At 54.4% G+C, this 20,415-nt stretch overlaps 1 protein-coding gene across 1 annotated transcript; it reads left to right on the forward strand.

Moving 5' to 3' along the window:
• Nucleotides 1-1,901: 1,901 nt before the first annotated feature.
• Nucleotides 1,902-18,150, forward strand: LOC131207969 (homeotic protein spalt-major-like). The gene is made up of 5 exons (XM_058200606.1): nt 1,902-1,965; nt 10,326-11,817; nt 11,923-14,663; nt 14,975-15,114; nt 17,461-18,150. The coding sequence occupies exons 1-5, from the start codon at nt 1,902-1,904 to the stop codon at nt 18,040-18,042; spliced, it is 5,019 nt and encodes a 1,672-aa protein (XP_058056589.1). The 3' UTR covers nt 18,043-18,150.
• The last annotated feature ends 2,265 nt before the right edge of the window (nt 18,151-20,415 follow it).

Genomic DNA, 20,415 nt, shown 5'->3' on the forward strand with positions numbered 1-20,415 from the left:
AAAGCCGCTTATGACACCATCGACAGGGAAGAGCTATGGAAGGTAATGGACGAAAACGGCTTTCCCGGGAAGCTCATCAGACTGATAAAGGCCACGGTGGATGGGACGCAGTGCTGTGAGCGGATTTCGGGTGGATTGTCGAGCCCATTCGAAACCCGCAGGGGGCTTCGACAAGGTGATGGCCTCTCCTGCCTGCTGTTCAATATCGCGCTACAGGGTGTGATGAACCGGGCGGATACTAACACGCGGGGCACGATCTACAACAAATCCAGCCAGTTCGTCTGCTTTGCCGATGACATGGATATTGTCGGCAGAACAACTGCGGCGGTGGCAGAGCAGTTCGCCAGACTAAAACGCGAAGCAGCGAAGGTTGGATTGCTGATAAATGCGTCCAAAACCAAGTACATGCTAGCCAGCGGAACCGAAGCCGACCGGCAACGCCTAGGCAGCAGTATTGTGATCGACGGCGATGAGTTCGAGGTAGTCGACGAGTTTGTCTACCTCGGCTCACTGGTAACTTCGGACAACGATACCAGCCGTGAGATCCGGAGGCGCATTATCAGCGGTAGTCGTGCCTACTATGGGCTCCACAGGCAACTGCGGTCACGCAGACTTAGCCTCCGTACGAAGTGTAACCTGTACAAGACCCTCATAAGGCCGGTTGTTCTCTATGGGCATGAGACGTGGACCATGCTAGAGGAGGACCGGCGAGTACTCGGAGTCTTCGAGCGACGAGTACTGAGGACGATCTTTGGCGGCGTACAGGAGAACGGAGTATGGAGGCGAAGGATGAACTACGAGCTCGCGCAACTCTACGGCGAACCCAGTATCCAGAAGGTGGTCATAGCCGGACGGATACGCTGGGCAGGGCATGTTGTAAGAATGCCGGACAACTGCCCTGCGAAGATGGTGTTCGCCTCAGATCCGGTAGGGCGGAAATTAACAACAACAACAAACCATCCAGAAACAGTTTATTTACTTTCTCAGAACAACTCAACGATTTAACGATTTTTTGAACGAAAAATACGAAATTTAACGACATTCATTCATGAATGCTATAATGAATAATGAATTTTATGCTATAAAAATGAATTTTATGCTATAAAAATGAATTTTATGCTATAAAAATGAATTTTATGCTATAAAAAAGTAGGCGTATCTAAAATGGCGGAGGGTTATATATTTTTGTTATTTACTTTTGAAAGAGGAAATGTGATGCCGGATCGGAAATGTGTTTCAGTCATGTTTTGAAGTTTCGCGCGCGAACACGCGACGAGTCGAGGATTTATTTTCGGTTGCGCCAGCGTGTGCTTCGAACGAGTAACTTAGCGCACCGGAAGGGTTTTGCGTTGTTCGAATGTCCCGTGAGTGCAGTGTGTTAAAGTTTCGTGTGGGTTATGAAATCAATCGCTCATGAATCTGTATATCGGCATTTTAATTCCTGTAAGGATTAAAAACTGAGGACATAGAGAATGTCCCTCGCGGAGTGCGGAAAACGGTGGAAATTACGGCAAATCGGTGCTAGGTTCTGGTGACAGGATTCATTCCTACGTGGAGGTGCAAAACTGCGATACGAAGCCCCTGAAAGTGGTGCAATGAGGCTGATTGCGTGAGGAGGCCATTACACCGGGTGTGGAACCGCGGAAGAGTGGAAGATTCAATTACATTTCAAACGTTCGGGTCTTCGGATCGGATCAGTGCACGAATCGGTGGTAAAATATCCGAAAACACCCGCTCGCGAATAGTGGTGCGAATTCCCCCTTCCGATCCCCAGTGCCTGGGTGGGACCATGTTGTGTGCAGCGGGGCGAACAAGTGATCTGCAGCAGGGTACGGCCTTCGTCAGGATCGTCGTCGGAACCGGAAGCCGCCAGTAGCAGCGCAGGCAGCAGCACACAAGCAATGATTCAGGTCGACTCTGTTGGATATCCGTCAAACGTTAAGGATGAGTCCAGCGCAGATGAAGGTGAATTTTTGAACCCGTTATCATTCCACCCCCCTGCTTCGTCGCAAGGCCGGTTCGGCGGCCGCCGGAATGCCGTCGGCAAAACGGTTGCAAAACCCGGGTCCTGCTGAGTGTGCAATCGCTTGCAAAACAATGCACGGCACGGCACCATAAAATGTGGCACCGAATCCATAAAACAGCCCTCGGTGCCACGCCACCACCCGACTGGGATGGGACAGGGCGCGTGAGACAGACATTAACAATCAATTATATTTATAAAATAACATTTACTCATTCGGCACTCGAAAACAGAACCCACCGCGCTCGGGCGCTAGGGTAAACAACATTCGAGCAGCGCCCCCGCGGGGGCGAGTTTGGGAAATTGGGTGGAAAATAAATAAATTTTTCCCCGGACTTCCCGTTCCGTCTGCTCGGCCGATCGCCGGCCATCGATTATCGGATGGCGGATCGCGCCCGTGGTGGTGGTTTTCTGCAATGTGGCACCGAATAAAAAGCAAATGAGAACGAAGCATTCGCCGCGTTCCCGTGGCAACCGGGAGATCGGACGAACCGAAAATAGAGCCGCGGCCGGGCCGGGTGATGTGAGCGATTTCTGGCGCACCGCTCTGAGATGGTTTCTATCTAATCGATTTATTTTATTTTTAATCGACTGCGGGCGTGGCGCTGCTTTTCCCATCAAGCTCGTGGCCTCAAAAAGTTTTCCCCGTTCGGGTTCGGGTGTTCCGTGTTTACGATTTATTAATCGTATTTCGCACCATTTCATTCCTAATAATGCAATTAATAAGCGGATTTCATGTGTGGCCGACATGTGTTTACCCGCGCGCTGAGCTTTATGGCCGTGGGGTCTGTCCGTCTGTTGTGCCGATCGTGTTTAACTTTAAACCGAGAGGGTTGAATAGTTGCTTTTCGAAACCACAAAATGGCCATGTTTTCGGGGAAAACAGGAAAATATATATTCGCCACAGATTCGAATGGTTGGTTTGTTTGTGGGCATAACCTGGACAATGAGTTTATTTTCTATTGCACTTAGGATCAGTAGGGAGGTGCAATAAAACAATAGGTTGCAATCCTGTTAACCATCACATTCAGACACATTCCATCGCACACGAATCGAACGCTTTGATTACCCGCTTCTCTCGATCGTTGGTCGTAGATCGTTGATTGTTTGATTGTCCCAGGCGATCATTGATAGTCGGACGGTCCATTTACTAATTACTTATTTTTATATGCTTCAATAATGCAACCGGAGGTATGCAGGGCATTGTCGGTTGTTCTTGTAGGGATCGGCCATTGCGATTTTCCAGTTCCGGCCACCAATTGAGCTGTCAACAATCGCACCAATCGACACCGCGCGATTAGACGATCGATTTGATTGATTGATTTTGGATCACTTTTAGAAGTTTCTGGCATCATCTCGGCTGGTGGTTTCCCATCACAACCCGATGACCGATCCCATCACATCTCGCGGTACGCGATGTTTTTAATAGCAATTGTGGCTGTGGGGTGCAATATTTGTGGGCCACGAGCCGCCGCCCTGTGGTTTCTGGCAAGGGTTGCCGCTTCGGCCAATCGATCCGATTCACGCGCTTCGCGAGTGAATACGACCAACCGAGCATCGGTCGTCGGAGGAAATTTGAGTAACGGTCGCGTGATGAGCGGGACCAGAAATGCATCTTGAGCCGTTGCCAAAGCGATCTGCATCGCAAAACGCCAAGTTCGAGCTTCATTAGTTCAACAAAATTGCACACCCGTTCTGACGTTGCACATTGTATAACAGTCCTTTGACTGCCATCGCTCCGTATCGATCTGCGCCGTAGCTTTCGGTGCCCCACGAGATTATGGTAGAGAGATAGGAGTAGATTACTTTTGGAAATATTAAACACCCCAGTTCCGCGCACCCTAATTTGCATTTAATTATTAACACATCAAACAGCGGCCATTCCCCACGCGGGATGAAGCGTTCACAACACCGGCGGAATACCGGCAATTCTTCGTGGAAAACCCCAATTTCCCAACCTAGCCCGGAAGCGGAAGAAAAGTCCTTTCCGTTCGTGTCGATTTAACCCTCCCAAAATGGTGGGTTCCGGGGACCGACTCGCCATTAACTGTGCGCACTTTCGCGGGAGGAATGTAATTTGCCAAGACGCTCACCGAAAAAGGGTTTCCGGAGGGTGCCCGGAATGACCCGCCATTAAGAAAGATAACGCTCCGGCCACGGTGACATCCTTCGGCCCGCGAAAGGAGCAGCCTGGGTCCGGCATCCTGGGAGTGATTAAAAATTAAGATACCTTCCTGCCCGAAGTCCACCGACTGGCGGGGTGTCCTTCGCGGGGTGATTGGACGGCCAAATGAAGGCAGCCGTTTTTTTGCCGTTGAGACAGCGCGAGAAGCGAACAATAAAAATGTAATCCCGTACCGTCAAACGAGCGGGGATGGAGATAAGATGTTTATTATTACTGTTATCCGGTTAAGCTTGCTGTTCCCGCGTGTGTTTTTTACGCTGACAGTTGCATAGTAGTTCCAGTTTAGTGGCCTCGATTTGGGCCGCGGATTTGTGCGCTCGAGCGATGGCAACAGGAACCGGGAGGAACCAGCGCCCTAATCAGCAGCCCAAATGGCGTCTTGGGCCCGAAGAATGGTCATTCATGGCGTTGTCGAACAACTGTTCCCGCGAAGCATAAATTCACTGCCCTGGTGAGTGTACGATCGCTTGCCTTCGTCTTCGGCTTCTTCCTACCAGCGGATCGATCGGCGATGGACGATGATCTGTCGATGGCGAAAAACAGGTTTCTTTCGCAACGATGACGTGTATAAATTACCTTCCATCGCTCCGGGAACCAACTCTTTTTGCCCGGCTCCGAAAGTGCACGCTTTAACGGGGGCCGACCGACATGATCATCCTTGCGGTACGCCTTGCGCTGGTTAATCTGCGCGAAGCGAAGGAAGGGAAAAACACAGGACGGCATGTGCCAATCGTCAAACTTCGCAAGAAAACACTCTAATCACACCAGGCCTGGGGTGTCCGAGGCCCGGAAATGGTCATCCCTGGAGTTGCTAATCCTCCGCGCCCGACGACAGGATCGCGAGAGAGGCATGTGCCCGATCGAATATGGACCCGGCCCGGGGTGGGCTGAGGGGCCCCGCACTGGGCCAGTAATTGAAGTCAGTGATTTCGTTTTCCAATGCCTCGTTGCCATCCGCGACGCGACGAACCCGTTTTGTTCGCACCCGATAAGCCGGAGCCAAAAGAAGGACCGACGAGAGAGAGTGAGACAGAGAGCACGAAACCAGAACCAGGCTGCACGGCTGGGGGGACTGGGGGGGCTGGGGGTTCGCGGGAATGCACGTGCGCGCCTTAACTGGCCAAATAATAAAATGGTCGCCGCCGTTCGGATGATCGATCAGCGAACGACTGTTCCGTTCTGTTCGTTCGCGATCGTTGTCAGAGTTGCCTGTGTCCTGTCATCGGATTTGATCGGAGCAACATTTTGTCCGCCGGCCGCGGGAACGATTTTTTGCTTTGCTTCTTGTGCCCTTTCTTGGCTCGCCTCGTTTTCGGGGTTTTCGGGGTGGCCCGGACGCGGGACGTGCCATCTGTGTCCGAAGGCACCGATCAATCGCCGGCCGATTCGTCCACCATTTTGTCGCGGGCCGTTTTTTGAAATTAATAACTCGTTTTTGGTCAACCATGCTGCTCGAATGCTTGAATGGGCAACCAGTGTGTGCGATCGTTTTACGTTGCTTCGCCGGCCAACGACCATTTCGCATTCGCGCACGTTCGCAGCGGGACCCGAAGTGCACGTCAGCACGTCAAAAAAGCTCCGATTTAAATCGAGAGCATCGTTTGTTTGAAAATTCCAACTGCCAAACCCGCTAGCAAATGCAACTCGGCCACGGGTTGCAATAAATAACGGAAGGCAGGCGAGGGCCAAACGGTGGCCAACCATCGCCGTAAATTCGCGCACTGCTGGTGCGTTGATTAATAAGTTTAATTTGCCAGACGAATTGTAATTAGGCGACCGAAAAAGCTGGTTCACCGAAAAATTTCACCAGCCGGCCAAAGTCGGCCACGGCGGCCGTTTTTCGGCCGAGGCATTTGCATAAGGTGCATAATAATTTGGGGCCACGCCACGGTGCGGTTCAAACTCCGCCATTATCCAGTGCTCCGGGTACGTGTCGGAAGGTGGTGTCGCTCGAAAATCGCCGTTTGCGGGTTGCGGCGATTTGCATGAACGGAAACGGCTGCAAGCTAATGACCGTGATGGGCCACCCCCCCGGGACAGCTTTTGGGTTGCCACACGGCCATGGACGGTAAAGGTTGGAAATTTGGCCAGGATCATCCCGGGAGCGGATCGGGCTCGTTACTTTGCCGTCGACATTGAAGCATCTTCTCTGGCTACGGCCGAACTACGGTTCTTGGGGTAGATTAAAGGCCACGAAGTGCATTCACTTACATTCAATTGATAATGGGAATGAGCTTCGTCCTGGAGCGCGTTTGATTGCTCTCATACACGCGGACGTGGGGAAAAAAGTGTATTGGCCGAAAGGAAGTTTTGCCGTTGCCGTCCGGTTGGGAGCAATGAAATAAAAGTCTCCCGCAATGCCATATCCGGGCCCTCGGGGAGTGCACATGTGTGTGTGTCAGGAATTGACCACATCACAGACGAAGTAACGTGAGCAAACCTCAGCAAACCCGGTGCCCGGGTGGAGAAAAAGAAGCAGCAAGAAAATCAATTTACAACGCCCTATGCTTATGTCCGTGGCAGGTCCAGCCGTCCAGGTCCCTGCTCCTGCTCCGTCACTGGGATGATGCCGGGCGGGTGAGGTGCGGTGGTCCGACCAGTTGTGACCAGTGTACATGGACACACGTACCGATTGGGGCGACGGACGGACCCAACGGTTCTCCATCAGAGCACCGAGGGACGATTGAAGTTATTGCATTCAATTTCGGAATACACTTTTCCTTTCTGGACGTAAGCATCAATCCCCGCCCGCCCTGCCGCCGCATCCTTTCCGTGGTCCGGGTCGGGCCGGATCGGACTCTTTTTATCGTTCGATTGTCAAACAGTGTTTTTATGAAATGTGGTGCTGTGGTGGCCCCTTATGTTATCCGTTCCGTTCGCTGCCCGGGCCCGGGAAATCGGTGTCGAATCCTGCGGACGTTGAAGTGTCGGAGCCCGGAGGTGGGCATTTTCTTATCGTCCCCACCGATGCACCGCCGGGACCGCTGGGCACACAGATAGAGGAAGAAAATAAATTAACACTCTGCGGTCGGGGCCGCCACCGTAGAAGGTACCGCAGTCCGTGCCATGATTTCGTAGCCATCGATTGGGGCTACGATGCCAAAGGGTGCTGTGGTCGGTGTTGTAGAAGAGGCAAAAATCGGATCGCCCCCAAAGCGGGTGCCTAGTTTGCGGACCTTTCTCCTAATTGGGAGCCCGCGGTTAGCTGAAAAATTCGCTGCGGCGTGTTATTTAAATTTTCAACAAAATATGAACCCCACGCACACATCAAGGATGCCGCACCGGTCCGGCAAGGATGCAGCAACAAGCCACCGCCGGTCAATAAAAGTGCCCATACACCGGGCCCAAGCTTGCAATAAATATGTCTTGGATCCCTTTGGCAGCCGGTCGAAGTAAAAGCAATGGACGAGATACGCACCTCAGGACTAAGTGAATCGAATGCAAGATATTGCCAACGGAGGGGGAGTGGACACGCGGGGCCGTAGCGCGGGACATCGAGAACATAAATCCAAAACGGGGCTTAAATTTATAATAAATATTATATATATAAATTTAATGCTCGGGACAGACCAATCGGGCGCAACATGTATACGTCGGGGTTCGGAGCGGAGCGCTTTTAGTTCGATTTTGCGCACACATACGGCGACCGGTTATGTCCCCGTGCGTGTCCTCCTGCGTGTGCCTGTGTGTATCTGCTCATGTTGTTAGTTTTTATTTTATTTATTTGTTTTCGGTTTCGTTTTATTTCCTTCTCAACCTTTAACGGCCATTCCTTCGCAAGGCGATGATCTCGATTCTCGAAACGCACGGGATTGCCTCCCCCCGTGCGGGGGGGCCCGAGGGGGCTGGGGTTGATGTTTGCAGTGTTTAATTCTCGCCTGCCTTTTATGCCTAATAAACGAAACCTAAATGGCGCGAGAAATCGTGTGCTCCACCATCACCGCACCGCCGATCATCGCCGTCATGATCATCGTCATCATCGACATCTCGGATCTCGGGGCGGGCCGGCTGGGCGGCAGCTCCATCGCTCCCGGCCGCGGTCGGAATCGATCGCGATCGCGGTCCTGCGTGCGTGTCGTGCCTTCGCATTCGTGCGTGCGTGGTCTCCTGGGGATTCGCGAGCCGGCTGGTGCCGGTGCCGGGACACGATGGTGGAGGCCGGCGGCAATGGCGATTTTTAACGTGGTTATTCATGCAATGGATTTATTCCCTTTTTGCTGCCTTCGCTCCGTTTCTTGTTCCGTTCCTTTTTCCAGCGCAGCGCAGACTCCTCGTTGTGTCCTCATCGATTGGGGGTCCAGGTTCTCCATCTTTTTTTTTTCCTATCCCTGGCCCAGGGTTTTGCTTTTCGTTTCGATGTTCGTGTCGCGCCGTGTGTCGCTGTTTGTTTTCTCGTTTTATGCATCGTTATTAAAATATGGAGTCGATTGGACGTTGGCTCTGCGAAAGTCCTTCGCAGGTAATTGGGCATTTGACGGGCGAACGTGTCAATATGTTGGGCCCACCGGGAAGTCCTGTGGCGCGTTTTTGAAGCAGTGCAAAATACGTTACTCTTGCAATACTTTGTATACAGGTGATCGGTTACAGGAGTCCTTGGCACTCGTCCTGAAAAATTTTGATCCTAAATTTCCTAAACCCCCACCATCCTAAATTTTGATGGACTCTTTGTGCTTGGACGTTACAGTCTGAGGCAATGCTAATACAACACCTTCGTTGATTTTGTCTTTCAAAGTGGTTTGCTAACAACTGTTTATTGCTAGGTCTGGGCTTTTTTAATATCTTGAAAATTTAATTGAAGATTTACAGACAAATGGCCTAGTCATTTGCCAGTTGCTGACAAAACCTCCCGGGGCTTCTTTCGTTATTAATTTCATTTCAAAAGTTTTTGAACATTCGTCCGTTACAGTAACATTACTCGAATTAAATTGGTCTCGTTCGAAAATACGAGAATTTCGTCCAACTCTCGCAGAAACTTATTCACTTTCGGCGATGCACTTGCAACGCATTCGCATATGGACTATGGGCCGATTCTAAAAAAATGTTTTATCTGGCCATTATCTGGCCATGATAACAGATTTTGTGATGTCGATTGTTCGTGAACAAGAGAGTGACAGGTTCGGACAGGATGGTGCCAAAGTCACACAGCTCAACTCATTTCGAAAATTGGCGACTGCCCCCCGTGATCACCAGACTTTTATTTGTGGGCTTAGTTGAAATCCAAGCGATACGCTTACAAGCGAAGGAGCTGCCCTCAAGAACAACATTCGCCAAAAAAATCGCCGCCGGAACATTGCCCAAAGTGCTGGAAAATACGACTTATAACCTCTCAAAGTTATTGTTAATCGGGTTTTTGCATCTTGAACATGCAGAAAATGGTGACGCACTTTTCCGTAGACCCAACAGTCTTCATGTTATCCTTTGCGCACTCCACTTGCGCCTGGAGCTCGTGAAACCCGCCCGTGTGGAGGTGGTGACCGATCTGTGGCTGCTCCGTCGATCCGATCAAAATCGACCAACGCAATACCAAATCAACCGTCAACCTTCAGAAAGTATTATACATACCACCCCGAAAAAACCCGCACCCCTCGGTCGGTTCTCTTTCAATAAATTGTCGATCGATCGAATCGGAAGGGCAGGCCCGAGAACCCCGTTCATTAGCTGGCTGAGGGCTCTGACTGTATCAAAAAATGTGATCCCAATAAAGGCGGCCTGAGCTTTTAATGGAAGCGCCAGGATCGGCCGAAGATGAGTTTTATGTGCCATCCATCCCGGAGGCCCCCCCCGCCTGTGGATAACGCCGAATAACGAAAGCGCATTGGTGTAAATGCAGTCCCGGCTATCTCGGGCGCATAAACATGCCAAAGGTGTAATGCGAGCGCGGAGCTGGGGCAACTTTTATCATCAGCCCGACCGGGGGCCGGATCGATCGTGGAACTGGGCGGGAAGGGCGAATGCAAAGTACCTACAGTACGGTGGCCGGTAAAAACCAGTTCTGGGCCGCCCGCGGGAGGACCATAATTTGCGCTGCAGCCGGCCTTCGACCCGAAAAAGGGCCGATTGAAGTCAGAATCGGGGATTTCGGACTGATTTCCTCCTTCTCTCTCTTTCTCGGCACAGATATGAAGGAGAATGGTCGCATCGACAACGGCAGCCCAATCGCGAAACCGTCGGTCCAATTGTTAGCGAAGATGTCGGAGGAATTCGCCGAAAAGGCGGCAGGGGTGGCAGCGGCGGCAGGACGGTTGAACGACCATCATCCTCATCGGCACCATCATCATCATCATCATCTTCGTCACCACCGGGCCAGCGGTCACCACTATCAGTCAGCGGCCTCGACGGATCGCGACGAGATCGGGGCGGCGGCCGATCGGCGGCACAGCGAGGCTGATTTAAGTGACGACGAGAACAATGAGGACGAGGAGATGGCCGAGGAGGGGCGCAGGGACACGCCGAACCGAAGGGCCGAAGCTGGCCACGATCAGGATGACTGCGGAGGTGACGGCGCCGCCGCCGCCGATGAGCACGACGAGGACGAGCCGGAAAAGCTACGGCTGATGGCGACGGAGGATGATGGGTGTGCCACGGGGCGTAGTAGTCCTCGAACGCCTCCGCCGGCCCCACCACCCTCGGTCCACCGAACACCCGACGGTCTGGCCTCCCTTCTGGGGGGTTCGGTGGCGGGTGATGACGCGGCGGCCGCAGTAGCCGCCCTCGGAGGACCGGCGGCGGCTGCCATTGCCGCGGCGGCCGCTGCAGCGGCGGCCAAGGGACCGAACGCGGCCATCACCGGGGCCCTCGGGGCACCGTGCGGGGACTTCAACCCGGCCGCCTTCGGATTCCCACCGGTGCCACCCCCAGCCGCCGCGGCCCCGGGGATGTCGATCCAGGCGTTCCAGAACGCGATCGCCCAGTTCACGGCGAACGCGCTCGCCAACAACGTCGACAACGAGACGGTCGTCAAGAACCTGGCCATCCTGCAGTCGGCGCTGTTTACGCTGCAGCAGCAGCAGTTCCTCCAGTTCCAACTCATCCAGCACCTCCAATCGCAGCTGGTCAAGAAGCACACTCCGGAGAAGGAGGACGTCGGTAGCTTGCTCGGCGCGGGAATGGCTGGCCTGGCGGCGGCGGCTGCCGCTGCTAGTGGCGGCGGGATCGTGGGCGGCCTGGCCGGACCCGGTGGAGTAGATAGCGCAACGATCGGTTTCCTCAACAACAACAATAACAATCACAGCCAATACAATCACAACAACCACGGCAAGGGCAGCGGCAGCCGGCAGCACCACCACAGCCAGCACCACCATCCGCACCATCAGCAGCAGCAGCAACCGCAACACCACCACCATCACCACCACCAACAGCAGCAGCAGCAGTCGAAGAATGAGCCGCAGGACCTGCGGAAGTCAGCGCAACCCGCGGCCGACGCGGACGAGGAAGAGGAGGTCGAGGAGGAGGGCATTGAGGATGCGTTCAGCAAGAGCTACCAGATGGCGAACATGATGGCGGCGGCGGCAGCGGCCGCGGCAGCCGCGGCCAAGTCCCACCACCCACCGCCACACGTCAGCGAGCTGCTCCGGCCGTCGATCCACCCGATCCCGGAAGAGGAACTGAGGTAAGTGCCCTACCCCCCTGCCCCCGCCCGTTCGAAGTGTGTCGCAAAGAAGCCGGACGCGTATTTAACGTGGGGTTGAAACATTTCAATGGAAATATTTCACAGGAAACCGAAACCCGCGGATCCGAGCTACGGCTCGTCCTCGGCCGACAAACCGTCGGCTTCGTCGGCCAGCTCCGTCACGCTGCCGTCCTCTTCGTCGTCCGGTCCCACGGGGACGTCTTCTTCTTCGTCGGCGACGGCAGCTACGCCCGGTTCGTCCAGTGGTCGCTCGGAGAAGGACGAGATCCTGCCGTACTCGCACCAGCACCCGGACCACCACCTGCAGGGCAGCTTCTCGTCGCTGGCGGCCAGCATCATCACCGATCACGCCCCGTCGATCCTGGGCGAGCCGAACTCACTCGCGATGCTGGAGAAGAAGGCCCAGGAGGTGCTGAACTCGGCCTCGCAGGGTATCCTCTCCAACAACCTGCTGGACGAGTTGGCGTTCGCGAACGACAAGTCGTCGCCGAATGGGCGCAACGATGCGGCACTCTTCAAGCACCGGTGCCGGTACTGCGGGAAGATCTTCGGTTCCGACTCGTCGCTCCAGATCCACATCCGGTCGCATACGGGCGAGCGGCCGTACAAGTGTAACGTGTGCGGTAGTCGCTTCACCACCAAGGGTAACCTGAAGGTGCACTTCCAGCGCCACTCGGACAAGTACCCGCACATCCCGATGAACCCGAACCCGGTGCCGGAACACCTGGACAAGTACTTCCCGCCACTGATCCCGCAGGAGGCACTCAAGGAGCAGCAGCAACAGCAGCAGCAAGAGCAGCAGCAACAGCAACAGCAGCAGCAACGACAACCGCCACCACCAGCCAGTCAACCCTCGTCCCAGCCGCCCACCGGTCCGCCCGGGTTCCCGGGTGTGGTCGATGGCCGGGCACCTCCATTCCCACCGCGAGGCTTCTTTCCGGACTTTTACATCCCCCGGCCACCGCTGCAGGATCTGTTCGGTAGCGTCGGCGGTGCGAGCGATGTCGCCGGCCGCACTCCGGTCGATCTGTCGCAGATGAAGAAACCGGAACCGGCACCACCACCAGCGCCACCAGCGTTGGCGGTGCGGGCGGAATCACGGGGAACGCCCGAGATGCGGTCGCCGCATTCACCGCTCGACGCCATGCCCAGCGAGCGGCCCGGCTCGGCCAAGATCAAGCAGGAGCCGATGGACGAGTCACTGGATCTGTCGGACAAGTCCACCAAGATTATGACGCGATCGACGAGCACCCCGATCCATCAGCTGCACCACCACCACCACCACCAGCATCACCCGCACCACCAGCTGCGGGATCAGGATGAGCCGAAGGAATCGGCGGCGGCGAGTGTCCGTGATCGGGAAGATAGTCGCGATGCGATGGAACGCGATTCGGTGGATCACCTGAAGGATGACGGTGCCAGTGGGGGCAGCAGTGGGGCGGGTGCGGTGAACCACGCGCTCAATAGTTCCGCCAGCGAGAAGGACTTCCCGCTGAAGCTGAAGAACAACTCGGTGGAGAACCTGGCCACGGTGCCGTCGGTGTCGCCACCGTCCAGCTCGTCGTCCGGCTCGCTGTACCAGGACACGGTGCTGGATCCGTCGTTCTACGCGGCGCACCTGCCCCGGCCGGACAGCAACGACAGTTCGTGGGAGAACTTCATCGAGATCTCGTCCGAGACGTCGAAGCTGCAGGAGCTGGTGGACAACATCGAGAACAAGACGTCCGAGCCGAACCAGTGTCTGGTGTGCAAGAAGGTCCTGTCGTGCCGGAGCGCACTCCAGATGCACTACCGGGTGCACACGGGCGAGCGCCCTTTCCGCTGCAAGATCTGTGGCCGGTCGTTCACCACCAAGGGCAACCTGAAGACGCACATGAGCGTGCACAGGATCAAGCCGCCGATGCGCACGCTCCACCAGTGCCCGGTCTGCCACCAGAAGTTCTCCAACATCTTCGTCCTCCAGCAGCACATCCGGCTGCACACGGGCGAGATGACGGATCTGACGCCGGACCAGATCAAGGCGGCCGAGATCAAGGACTACGGCGATGGTGGGCCCGGTGGACCCGGCGGTCCCGGTGGCGTCGGTGGCGTTCCACCGCCACCCGCAGTCCATCCGGATGCGCTCCGGCTAAACCCGTTCGGGATGCGGTTGGCCAGTGAGTTCCACCAGCAACAGCAACACCTCCAGCAGCAACAACAACAACAACAGCAGCAGCAGCAACACCTCCAGCAGCAGCAACAGAACAAGCGCACCCTGGAGCACTCGGACGAGGAGAACGAGAACGATGGTCCGTCGATACCGCCGGTGGTCGAGCGGGTGACGCCGATCGGGAAGCTCCCGAAGGTGCCGATCCACGAGAAGCTGAAGGTGAAGGCGGGTCTGACGTCGCCGGCGATCGACAGCCAGGTGGAGGACCTGCGGGCGATGAACTTGCAGCGCCTGTCGATGCGCTCGCTTCCGCCGGCGGCCGATGACTCGTTCTCCCGGGACTCGTCCTCATCCGCCAGCCCGACGGCGGCGGCGGCGGCGGCGGCCGCCTCCTCCAGCAGCTCCGGCTCCGAAGCGAAGCGCCTCCGCTCGTCCAGTCCCTCGCCGTCGTCCCGACGCTCGCCCATGTCCACACCACCGACGATGATGGGCGGCGCGGAGCAAGCGAGTGCGGCGGGTCGGGCCGCGGCAGCCGCCGCCGCAGCCGTCGCCTTCCCGTACGGCCCACCGTTCCTCGGGATGCCCCAGTTTCCGCCCTTCATCCAGCGGCCACCATTCCTTGGCAGCGTCCCGATCGTCCCGCCCGGCGCCTCGATGCCCCCGTTCGGCCTTTTCGGTAAGTACCGCTCACCCTCGCCTCCGCGCTCCGCCTGCCCGACCTCCCTCGCCCTCCCACACATTCGGCCACCAACCCCCCCCGGTTCGTCCTTGCCTGCCTTGCCGCGCTTTTCCGCCATCCGCCGCTAACGCCGCTGAAGCCGCTCTCTCTCTCTCTCTCGCTCTGTCTTCTGCGCTGTCGATCTGATCCCCCTCGATCCTCGAATCCTCGTTCCCGCACCGTCCCGCACCCCGTCCCCCGTCCCACCGTTAATCATATCGTTTCAGAACATTCAGATTTCTTATTACAGAAAATTTGATTAATTGTAGGCGTCCGTGGAAACACAACAACTTGTAATATTTGCTTTAAAACTTTCGCCTGTAATTCCGCACTCGAAATTCATTACCGAAGCCATACGAAGGAGCGCCCATTCAAATGTACAATCTGCGATCGAGGATTCTCTACCAAGGTAAAGGAAACAAAAACAAAATCCACCCACCCCCCCCGAACCCGAATTCCCACCCCCTCAACACACCCCGGCAGGCCCGGATCCCCACGTGTCGCGCTGTGTTCCCTGTGTACTTGCCCCAGTTCCGAGAGCTCTTTCGCCCCTCTGTGTTTGTCTGTTTGTGCTCCTGTTTTGCTCTCTTTCGTTTCTTCTTTGTTTAGTTGTGTCCACAAATGTGTTTTGTATAAAGTTTTGGAATTTTTTAATGTTTTTCCGGTTTTGTTTCCTAAACTGCCTCAGTAGCGTGTTTCGAGCAGTTGTTCTTATTTCAAGCTTATTGTTTCTCCTCTCTCTCTCTCTCTGTCTCTCTCTCTCTCTTTGTCTTTCTGTCTGTCTCTCTTTCCTCATTTCTCGACTTTCACTTTAGCGTCCCCCTGCCGCGTGCCCACACTGTCCTTGTCCTTTCTTTTGAGTGAGTGTACTTTTTGTATGGCTACGAACTTGGCATCAAAAAAAAAAAAAAAATGCAAGAAAGCAAAACACAAAACAAAAGCAAATTGGGAAGCCGGAAAATGAAGCGAACTCGAACTATGAATATGGATATCCTTTCACCGAGAGCCACCGAGCTTCCGCTTCGCCGTATCGCATCGCACCGGGCAGAGGCAGATTATTGCTATTAAAGGAGCCTGTGCCTTTCTTCCTTTCTTCCAACCCGCGCACTGGAGTGAAAAGTAGGCGCTTCTTTGATTACGCTTTCGTTTGACAAAAATTTGACAACTGTCAACAATGATGCTGACAGTTATGAGAGGATCGCAGCGCGCATTGTTGAGCAGAAAAAGGATCGAGTAGCCCGGGATCGGTCATAATCGGGCGAGTTCGGCCGAACACAAAGCCCAGAGAAACCCGGACGGGGGATAAGAAAGCCCGAAATTGGTACTAAACAAACAACCGAATAATGGTAGCCCTTAATAATGATTCGGTTCGGTGACAAAGAATGAAACGAAACCGAAAAAGGTGAAAGATGGTCCGAATCGAATTCCCAGTTTTGTCACCGCTTAGAAAAGGAAAACCACCCGGGAGGGCCCAATCGCTCGCTCTCGTGCGCTCGCTCTACGCAATTATACACCTCGGTGGAAAGCCGGGGTCGGCACTTCTTCAGCCGGCGATTAAAATAGGCGATTAAATGTCATTTGGAAATGAATCTGCCGGAACGGAAGACGGCGGCGCAAAGGCGGCGGTGATTGTGAGATGATCGTTAAGCCTCAACGGGGTTCACGCGGGATCGACACTATTTTCGTCGAGAAAGTTCAAACTTTGCCCGGGCTTTCGGGTTTGCGAAATGCAACGGAATTGTTTCATCCCGGCCGGCATGCAGCGAACAATCCGGGCGCACTTTCTCCCGCCGGTCCGATCGATCCGCGCCATCAAATTGACATTTCGGGCAGCTCATCTGCCCAACGAGGGGAGGTTTGTTCAGGGCGATCAGGACTGGGCCTTCGAGCGATCGCTGCCGCATGGTTCGGCAACAAAATTGCGCGAGCTAAAATTACGCGCACGCAAAGCGCTGCACACCATCATTTGAGGACATGCGAGGATGCTAAGGCTGCCCGTGGTGATATCGACGGGCCGCGGATCGATTTCCCCGTTATGGTTTGGTTCTATTTTCCACCCCACACACCGCAGGACCTCCTCTCATCTGCTTGTTGCTTGCTTGCGCCCCGCTTGCCACGCTTGCGCCCCGCTTGACTTATTTTTATCGTACCGCACGCTAGTTTCTGTTGCTCCTGCGCTTCTTATTTACCACTTTTTCCTTCCTCTTTGAGTGCCTTGTTTGTGGGTCTGCGTGTGCTTTCCGTGTTCTGTTCCCTTGTGGCCGATGCATGCCGTCAAATTGTGTGCAATAAATTAGTGAAATATTTTGGGGGGCATCCTGACACACTGGGACTCTACTTAGCGAGGCAATCTGGAAACACAATCTTTTACGCGGTCCTCGTCGGCAATATATTTATATCTCGTCACGGATTAACGCGTTCAATCCGTGCTTACCTCTCGTTTTTTTTGGGTGGGATTTTCTTAAAGCCTCTCGTGGTTCGTGAGGTGTTACCGCCAACTTCTGATCCTGATTGAGCTGATTTTTCACAAACTCTGCCGAGAACCGGAGGACCGTAATTAGGGATGTTTTCTGTTAGCGCTTTGTGCTCTGATTGTGTTGTGTTCCTGTGTCCAATCCCCCACCTCTTCCTTGCCTGCCTGCCTGCCTGCCTGGTCCTACTCCAAGATGCCAGAAAGATTCGTGTCCCATGTGCGCAGTCGTCTAACTAATGGATGTCCGGTCCGGTTTCGTTCGGTTCGCTTTTCACTCCGCAGGGAAATATGAAGCAGCACATGCTCACTCACAAAATCCGTGATATGTTCGGCAACTCGGGTGGCAACTCCGGTGATGAGTCGCGCACGCAGACGCCACCCCAGGACAGTCACTCCCAGTCGTCGAACGGTTCCGAGCAGAACAACCACAACCAGCAGCAGCAGCCACAGCAGGACGGATCGTCCCAGGACTTTTCGCCATCCTCCGGCGGTGGCCATCGGTACGGCGGTGGACGGTCCGGCAACCGGGAGCGCTCCAAGTCGGCCGGCAGCTACGACGACGACGGGATGGCGATGTCCTCCTCCTCCGGCGGGCCGGCTCTCAAGCGTGAGCAGCCCACGGACGGAGCTGACCATGCTGGCCGAGAGAACGGGCAGCAAGGGAGCAGCCTGCAGTCGGCGAGCGCCTCGGACCGGGGCAGCTCACCGACGCCCCTGATGGCCGGCAGTGCTGCCCTGGCGGCGGCGGCCGCTGCGGCCGCCTCCAACAACAACTACAACGAGTACATCGGCAAGGAGGTGGTCGATCTGAAGAACTGGTGCCAGAAGCTGAAGGAGATGCCGGAGAACATTGCCGCGAGTTGATAAGTTGGATCGCCGGCCCCGGGAGGCGGGTGGCCTCGCCCGATCGACGACGACGGCTCGTTGATCAAACACAATCGAATTTCTTTACCAAAGCGACAAGCGGAAGCGACACGAGTCTGACGGCCTTTTTTTGGTAAACTATGATGATGATGGCGGAGAATCAAAATGGGTGGGCAGGGAGCGTGGCAGGGCCGTGTTACATATCAAAACCCCGATTTCTACTCCCCGGATCTTTTTGGAGCCGGCTCGACTCTGACTGGCGACCACCCCCCCTTAGGAAGCTTGAGAATCGGCCCGATCGGCTCCGCTTTGTACATAGGGAACGGGAGGCTCTTCTGGCTCTTTGAAGATAAATTCCACAGGACCCCCGAAGCAGCGCGGGTGGAGGAACGCACGGTGTGTTACGTAGTAGAACCAGTAGCCAGCGGCCAGGGCAGGACATTGAACAGGCCGTCAAACTGGCCAACCATGTAAACTCAAACTAAAACCCCGCTCTATGTGCGTGTCGGTGTGTGTGTTTGTGTAAGTGTGTAAGTGTATGTAAATGTACAATGTCCCCGGATAGCATTCGGAAAGCTGTGAACGGGAACGGGAAACGGCGCAGGAAAAGTGCAACGCGAAGTGACGAATGCAAATCAAAGTGACGTTAGAGTTGTTAGGTGCAAAAAGGAATGGAAAGAGAGAGAGAGAGAGAGAACGAGACAGAGCAGGAAGGAAGGAGAGAGAACGAGAGAGAAAGGATGCAATGTTCGAGCGACAGATCATACATATATTATCAAAGACTACAGAAAAACAACAGAAAAACCACTTATATGTAGCATTAAGTTTTAGGTGTGTGCGTAGCTGGGGGACAGCATAAACAGGAGTATCAGAGGTCTAGGATCAGAGGGACTGGGAATGCGGGAAGCAGGGCAGAGCGGAGTAGCCAAAACACAAGACGCAACAAACCTTGAAAATCAATCCTCGGTCCGGGTTCCGGTGTGTTATGATGGTGTAACAATGTTTTATCAAATCAAATCAAACAGGCAGACTGTAGGCGATAAGGAACCGGATAAGGACGGTGGCTGAGCTACGCGCCGGAGGCGAGCCTCGGAAGGCTCGATGCCCCGATGTCCTTCGACCCGTCGTAGTCGTAGGGCGCCGAACGGGAAACTGTGTTAATCATGAAATGAAACAGCACACACCACGGGCTCCCACTCACATGTTTTGCCGAATGTTTTTAATGAGACGATCGAAACGAGGGAGAAAACAGGACATTTCGGACTCTTATTTGGTTTCGCGAGCCATCCGGTTCAATCCGTTCGATTTAGTTTGACCCTCTGCGCGTTCGTTCATCAAATGAAGAGGAATAGGACCCCCGTATGGATCGAACCTCTGGGAAACTGAGGTCCGAAATTGGGACGAACGTTGGATAGGTTTCCTGTGGGGGGGCGCACATACACATGCACGCTGCACTCTGGAAAGGCTAGCCCAAAGGCCAACCGCACGCTGACCGCCGGAAATGCAATCGAATCGAATCAACATTTTTGTGATAATTTACGTTATTAGCGACTCGGATGTATACTTAGGTATTTATGCTCTATTCCTTAAGGACCCTCTGTTTTTTTTATTTTTATTAATAAACCAACCACGTGGATGAAAATGACGAAACATAACACTTCTGGCTGCTTCTGTTGTTGTGTGCTTTGCACGGTCGTGCCCCATCCGAAAACCTTTCTCGGCGATCCTTTCTAGCCCTCCTTGACGGCGCGCTCGTTGAACTATTTATGGTTTGCTCTATGTTTAGATCTATGAGGTTTCTAAACGATAATTTACGGAGCTTGCCAGGGACCTTTGCTGGCATGATGGGCACAAATGGTGGCCCTAATTTTACTCTGTCCCGTTAATCAACGTTCGTCAGGATGATGAATGCTCGATGCGCTCTCAAACATTATGTCAGTTTTATATCAACTTCCACCCGAGCACGAGCGATTTGGGCTTACTAATTTCACTCCGATTACAAAGGCCACCCCGATTCGGGGGGCGGGAAGATGAAATATGTCCGGATTGGGGCCATTTTTCATTCCAAATCTAATTTGCGCAACACGAAAGATGATCACAACCCTCGGGCACGGTGCGCACACGTGGTGAAGAAGGCGACATCGGGCCTGGGTGAGGTTTGCGTAAAAACACGGTACGCTTAATTAAGCCCGAGAGTCATCATGCCGAAGCCTCCGTACATAATCTTTCCCGGGTCATGAGAAACCAGCTTCCACCGGTCCACCGGCCGGATCGGCCGGATCGGCCGGATCTACCTGCCAATGGGCACGGGGCACGGCAAAATGCAAAATTGGATTGTGAATTTCCATTTTCACCACTCCGGAAACCCCGCTA

This window comes from Anopheles bellator, chromosome 2 (assembly GCF_943735745.2).
Source record: "Anopheles bellator chromosome 2, idAnoBellAS_SP24_06.2, whole genome shotgun sequence".
Lineage (NCBI taxonomy): Eukaryota > Metazoa > Arthropoda > Insecta > Diptera > Culicidae > Anopheles > Anopheles bellator.

What these genes read in the sequence shown, in the direction of transcription:
- LOC131207969 (XM_058200606.1), top strand. Translation starts at nt 1,902, where the DNA reads ATGATTCAGGTCGACTCTGTTGGATATCCGTCAAACGTTAAGGATGAG. An exon ending in GCCCCCGTTCGGCCTTTTCG is followed by an intron (nt 14,664 to 14,974) that starts GTAAGTACCGCT and finishes GATTAATTGTAG; the next exon opens with GCGTCCGTGGAAACACAACA. An exon ending in ATCGAGGATTCTCTACCAAG is followed by an intron (nt 15,115 to 17,460) that starts GTAAAGGAAACA and finishes TTCACTCCGCAG; the next exon opens with GGAAATATGAAGCAGCACAT.